The sequence below is a fragment of the Aplidium turbinatum genome, chromosome 3 (assembly GCF_918807975.1).
Source record: "Aplidium turbinatum chromosome 3, kaAplTurb1.1, whole genome shotgun sequence".
Classification (NCBI taxonomy): Eukaryota; Metazoa; Chordata; class Ascidiacea; order Aplousobranchia; family Polyclinidae; genus Aplidium; species Aplidium turbinatum.
This window is the reverse complement of record NC_137474.1, coordinates 36,697,011-36,703,662: the sequence shown is the minus strand read 5'-3', so window position 1 is coordinate 36,703,662 and position 6,652 is coordinate 36,697,011. Positions and strand designations below refer to the sequence as shown.

Below are 6,652 nucleotides of genomic sequence, written 5' to 3'. Positions count from 1 at the left end.
AACATGAAGCGTCTGTAGACTCCATATACACTGCCTTATAGCGCTGTACGGTAAAATCATTTACTGAAATGTTTGTACTGTATAGTGCAGCAGCAGTAGATTACTATGGTTAATCAGTATTCAGCAACGATGTGTAAAAACAAGGTAGGCCTAACTCCCTATTTCACTAAAAATTTTCAAGTTTTTTCTCTACAGCTGTAATGAAAATGCACGGCCACCTTATTTAACTTATTTAATTAATTCATTCTATATCCTTTGGTCAATGTTTCTGGTAAAATATTTTGTAAACGCAAACGTTGGTTAATAGTTATTACTGTGGAGTAGCTTATTTAAAGAGTCAAATAGTAGCCTATAGCCTATGTTGCAAATGTAATTGTCTTACATTTTAAAGCAGTTTCTGTAACATAAGTGACTCAAAGTGAGATTGTGCATGAGTCACTTCAAAAACTAATTTTTCTGCTCTTGTGCTGTGCAAAGTCGTCAATTACCAAATCAAAATTAATCGAATCTGCAAGATCAGGCTCAATGGGGAGTATTGATAAATCAGTCAGTCTAAACTGGCCCATGCTTTCTCTGAGATAGTTCTTGATCAACTTCAGCTTAGAAAATGTTCGTTCACAGCTTGCTACACTTATGGCGCAAGTGAGTAAGACACGCAACAAGACAACAACAGTAGGAAGAGAATCAGCAAGCTTATAGGCCTACGCATGGCCACCTGAACATACGGCCTGATTTGTCACATTTTGCAGAAATTTCCAGGTTTTTCTAACTTTGGGCGAACGTTTAAATAAATTTTTCTAAAAATTAGATTTTTACGCTTTCCTTATTCTTTTCCCCAGATGACACAATAGGTTTTAACATTCTCACATGTTAAAAAACAAAGAAAATTTGATTTCGAAGATTTTAGTCAGACTGTTAATTTTCAATAACAGTCTGATTTTGAGTTTTTCAACTTACTTTTTCTCATTTGCAACTGCTTCCCCAAGGCAACAAAAAAGTTTTATGTCGTTAGGAAACCGCAAAAAGTAAAAACAACTCAAAAAATATCAGTTAAGCACTGACAGTAGCTGTAATCAAAATCTGCAAAATGTGACAAATCAGGCCGCATCTCCAGGTGGCCATGGCCTACGTTTGAATAAATTGCAGAATTCGGAGAGGATCTTCCAACTTTGCCTTGGTCAATCCACCAGCAGCACTAACAAATTGTTGCAGCCTCTTTCTCTCAATTAGAAAATCGTGCATCTGCACATCTTCATCCACATGATCCAATTCACAATGATAATTTTCATTCGGCAAGTTTGAAGGAATCAGAAAGTCAAACTTGCTTGCCAGCTTAAACACTTGGTCAAATCTTTCTGTTAATTCAACAATTATTTGATCAAGGATGCAGAGCATTTCTTGTTTGAGCTCACTCTCAATACTCTGCTGTATGCCACTCGATACTTCTCCAGGCATTTTCTTTTTCTTCCGAATTCTACGCTCCGTGTCGATTCCCAGATCCTTACACAAACTCATTGAAGTTGCTAAAGCATCGTCTACTAAAATACTTCGACTTTTAACAACGCCTTTCTTTAAAGCCGACAGTTTCAGTGCACACTGACTTGGGCTTAGCCCTTTGGTCTGCAGGTATCCTTGTGCGTCGTTGATTTCAGAAAGAACAGCGCTCCATAAACAGAGAAAAGCACAGAATTGCTTTTATTTTTCGTGTACTTTTGCATTATAAAAAAAAACGTCCTGCCTGAAAGTGCCGCCCCCAGACGTGCCGCCCGGGGCAGTCCGCCCCCTCCGCCCCCCCTCTAGCTACGCCACTGTGACAAAGCAATATCATGCATTATTGTAATGTTCAGAAGTACGTATGAAATGTAAATATTGCAGAATGATGTCCAATAAACGATGGACCGCTGTGTTAGTAGGGAGGGTAGCTAGTACCGCTAAATGGCGCTAATGCGAGGTATAGCTTCCTGGGATTGACGACTCTTTGTTGCGAATGATGAGTGCGACCACACGTAACAGGAACTCGATTCATCGTAGCAATTATTGTTCGAATAATTTTCTGAAAATATGCTATGTAGGCCTACCTTAAATTGTCAGAATTTTGTAGGGGGGGGTCTGAGGAAATTATTGAAAATTCCAGGGGGGGCTGAATTTGCTCTAGGGGGGGGGGGGGGCTGCAGCCTCTTGAGCACCACTACTTCCCACGCTCCTGAATATGTTTGCAGGTCACTATTGTTGCCTGTATTGCGATGTGTCAAATATTTCCTTTACTGAAACTGTTAATTGTAAGATATCGTTTGTGAAGCGAAGTGACAACACCACTCTTGCTTGGCGATGAATATTCTGATGAAACAGCTCGCTTCGATATAAGTGCGCAAAACAAGTGGCCTCGTTTATTAGGCATTGTTAAAAAAGTCAAAAGTGTTGTAAAAGGAGCTTGACCTGGCAGTAGCGGTGTTCGATTAATTTTGTTGCTGCATTATTCTGACATAAATATAAACATGTAACGCTGGATACTGGGTACGAAATGCGCTCTTTTCTAGCATAAGAGTCAACCTACCTAACATTTTATTAGTGCGGCCCGCCACAGCTCTCCTTAGTGCCAAAGTGGCCCGCATGCAAAAAAGGTTGGTGACCCCTGGTCTAAAGTCATCTCTTGTCTTGGTCCAAAATTATTCCTCACAGCACTGGTTAACGCTACTGTGGAAGGGTTACACGAAATTAGAGTTTATCACTTGAGCAAATGTTGGCTTGCAACCTCTGAATGTAAAATAGTAACGCAGTAATACAATTTAGGAATAAAAACATATTTTAATTGTATTTGTTAAGGGTTTTTGCATCCTGACTGTTTGTGCATCCCTGACGGAGTGTGTAAACAGCAATCAGTGGTCAAGAAAAAGAGCTTAAGTATGATGTTTAGCACATAACTTTCAGGAAACGAAAAAAAAGTCAAAACCATCAACAAATTGTCGAGTTTGCATCTAACTTTTGTTATCAGTAAAGCAATCACATTGTTGATAAAAGCGATTTTGATGAATTCTCTAAATATTTCTGATGCTAAAACGTAGATTGAAAATCTTTTATTAGTGGTGTGTTTCGGCCAACGTTTCTAGTGATAAATTGTCTTCAGCCGAAAAACTCCCTGTTTCCATGCAGTTTGAGCTTAGAGATTTTTCTTTGAGATTCGATGACATCGAATGTTCATTGATAGGAAAGCTTGGATTCTGAAATAAAGTCAACAAAAAAAGTTATCAATTTTTCTACAGCCATTTTACTATTAATAGTCTCTTACTGGATGCAAAAAATGTGTGTGCTATTATAAGTTTTAAATTTTTATTGTGCCCTTCGTCATTCGGGGCTTTGGGCCGAGAGATTATCTCTTTTCCATTCCACGTTGGCAATGTTTTTTCCATTGATGCCCTAAGCTCATGTAACAGTGGTTAAAAGGTATGAAGCAGCACCCAAGTTTATTTCGGCAAAGACAATCCACCTAGACAGGTGTAGGCTTTGGGATTTTGCTACTGCTGGGGCCTGGTTGTATTCAGAATTCACTCCACTTTTTATTTAGTTTGCTTGGTAGGAATTCCTTAAGATTTTCAGACAAAAAAATATTAGAATAGGTCCTAACGCCGAAGAATAACTGCAAATATTGTATAAAAGTTTATACTTCATAAGCGGTTGTAGAAGTTCTTGCTGGTTGTCGTGGGCTCACGAGTACAGGTGGGTGATTTGATTCGTGGTGTATTTGACGTCTATCATGCTGGCGCTTGTAGCATCCCAATGCAATCGCCAATAAAAGAAGAATCAATACGCCAATGCCAGTCCAAAAATCTATTAAAGTGCAAAAACTTTAGCCGGGATACTTTGTAAAAATTGAAGGCTTCTTTATGAAGCACAGAAAATTTGAAAGATCAGAAAAGATCACAATTAGTTTGAGCGATAGATAAAGTAATTAAAACATGCCAAATTCGTGCAATGTAGCTTAACCCAGTATTACAGTATGGAAAACCGGCGGCTTTGTAGAGTTAGAATGCCACTTATGGGTTGGTAGTTCTGTGTTTGATGCCAGATCTGTTTACATCGAAAACGTTTTGAAAATAGTGTTAACAAATCTTTTCTTGGTTGTCACACAGCACAAAAGTTATGGATGTTCGGAAATAGTGCACTCAGTTTCGCCTCTATAAGACTGCGCAAAAATTGTCTATCTTGCGCATCCCTGATCTTGCAAAGTGCTGAGAGTAAGGCGCATTTACGATAGTTGCAACGTTATATGGACTTGTAACACATACTGCTATCACTACCGTAGGCTATATCTTTCACTTTTAATTCGCTAATTATAGCATGAAGTAGATTTATGTTACAAAAAAATTACTGTTTTTGAGAGCTTTTTTACGTATATGTAAGTTACTTCTCATAAGGATGCCTGAAAAGAAAAATCGTTCAAAGGTTTCTTCAGCTTGTTTGGAACTTTAAATTACGTTTTTTTTCTCGTTTAAACAAATTGCTTTTCAAACACCCTAATCAATATTAGATTATATCAGTGACAACTTACACCACAAGCCCCAAACGGCCGTATAGTAGCAGCAATAGTATTGGATGGAATTATGTCCGCAACAGTAAGCTATTTTGGAACCTATGTCTGAAATAAAAAGAAAAAAATTTACCCCAATTGGAACTAGAAAGTTGTTTGAATGGCTTATCGTCAAATGCGAGCACAGTAGGCTACAGTATGAAACAAAGTTGGAAGATAAACGCTCCGTTGACGTTTTTCGGCCTGTAAACTGAATTCACATCAATTCTCAGGAAAGACTTGATGTTCCATGCAAAGTTGAAGATTTACTCCAAAGCACCATAAAAATGATTGGTTGGTTTTAAATCTTTATCCTCGGATTGACAAAGCCTTGGCAGGTTATTCTTGGTAGCTTCACACCTACTTGTACACTCGTAGAGGCTTTTGACGCACGGCCGGTTACCGAGATTGACAGAATGAAGCTTCTGGTTGTCAAAGTGTTGTTGCAGGGGAATTATTCGATTTATTAAGTGCCGCTGAATGGAGAGTAATCCTTTGAATACGTTGCTCAAGTGCATACCCTGAGAGTCGAACCAGCGCCACTTGATCTTGAAGGGTCTTCGTTCACGAAGTCAAGTGCTACGGGGCGAATAAAAATAAGTTTCAAAATTTGTCAGAAACACATTTTTTGATTTTTTTGAAATAAATAAACTGACTGAAATGTGTGGTTTTACTGTGGAATAATGCTAAGACTATTGTTTGGTAAAGTAATTCCGCTTTACATCATTAATGAGCCTTTCCAAAGTTTAGATTTGTAATTGTCAAAAAGAAATGCAGTCACATAGCCTACTTGTTTTATTCACGCGGTTACTGTTGCATACCTAACAGCTATTCTGTTTTTAATATAAATCAACATCGCTTACATAGTTGACATTGCGTTTTGGTTGTTTTGTAGTTCACTATTTTTTTCTACAAACGATTTAGGTTTAGTTAAATTTCCTTGCTATAAGCTCACCTGAACAGTACCACTGGCGGTAGTTCAAAGGGCCACAGTAGTCATGTGCCTAAACAATTTAAATTAACCCATTGAAAATAAAAACTAATCAACTTTTTTACATAGTTTATTGGTTAATATTTTTGTTTTATTTTTAATAGAATAAAAAAAAAAAAATTAGGTTTATGCTTAAACCTAAAGAGCCGCCATAGTCACTATCACTAAATATGATGTAGGTAGCCTATGCAAGAAGAGTAGGCTTAATGTAGGCCTAAAGTCTTACTTATTATTATGCAATGAAATGGTTAATAAAAATAGGCCGTAAAAATCACTATAGGTGACTTGAACTACATTTATTAATGTAAACTTAAATTTTAATTTTAGCCTAATTTGAAAAGTAACAATAGCGTCTCACCAGTACAGCATTGTAGAAGATCTGAACAATTATAATCTTCAGCAAAGCTTGGAAAAGAACTGGCATTGTCTGAAGAGCTTACCAACAAAATTAACAGTTCAGTCTTAAAAAAAGAAACGCAAACTTATTTAAAGCAATAGCCTACTTGTGCGGTAGACTAATAGCCCTGATAGCCAGCGACACGTCTCAAAAATTTTATTACAAGTTCTCAATAGCTGATATGTGGAGGTGACACCAAGCATTTGTCTTCCCACGGTCTTTCTTACATAAATATTTACATATTTGAAGCTCATTTTTTACATTGCCTGCTTTTTTTTTGTAACGTTTACTCTGATGAAATTATCTTAGCATATGTCCTCCAATTAGGCTACACTTTTTAAAGGTCGCATACTGAAGCATGGTAATGAAATTTTCATATTTAAAGGAAGATTCCTTTGTGCTCTCAAAAGGGTGAGTAATCGCCTCCCGCCCCTAATTTTATCTTGTTTCTTCCTCTCAAACAAAGTTTTTGACGCTACTACAACGTTTTAATGACATTGTATTACATGTTGAATGACGTTTTATTAACGTTTGGCTGCATTTGGGATTCATGTCGTCTACCTCCGCGTAGTGAATCCTGGAAACTGGAAACTTTTTCAGGCTAATGACGACAATCAGAAGCAGAAACTGCAAAATTGCAGGTCACAGACAAAGAAGTCTGATAAGCGTGACGCCTCCCCTGAGCATGTGCCCTTGTTAG

The 6,652-nt window shown here is 37.5% G+C and overlaps 1 protein-coding gene across 1 annotated transcript; it reads right to left on the bottom strand.

Moving 5' to 3' along the window:
• Positions 1–2,355: 2,355 nt before the first annotated feature.
• On the bottom strand, positions 2,356–6,188 carry LOC145767559 (uncharacterized). Its single transcript, XM_082579403.1, has 5 exons — positions 5,914–6,188; positions 5,520–5,568; positions 4,547–4,633; positions 3,662–3,825; positions 2,356–3,218 (listed from the first exon to the last, which is right to left on the bottom strand). The coding sequence occupies exons 1-5, from the start codon at positions 5,977–5,979 to the stop codon at positions 3,078–3,080; spliced, it is 507 nt and encodes a 168-aa protein (XP_082435529.1). The 5' UTR covers positions 5,980–6,188; the 3' UTR covers positions 2,356–3,077.
• Positions 6,189–6,652: the final 464 nt, after the last annotated feature.

Bases quoted from the DNA above. Each gene is read 5' to 3' on its own strand.
- LOC145767559 (XM_082579403.1), bottom strand. From the start codon at position 5,979: ATGCCAGTTCTTTTCCAAGCTTTGCTGAAGATTATAATTGTTCAGATC. The intron at 4,634-5,519 runs GTGAGCTTATAG...TTTTTATTTCAG, and splicing joins CCGCCAGTGGTACTGTTCAG to ACATAGGTTCCAAAATAGCT. The intron at 3,219-3,661 runs GTATAAACTTTT...ACTTTATTTCAG, and splicing joins CTTCTACAACCGCTTATGAA to AATCCAAGCTTTCCTATCAA.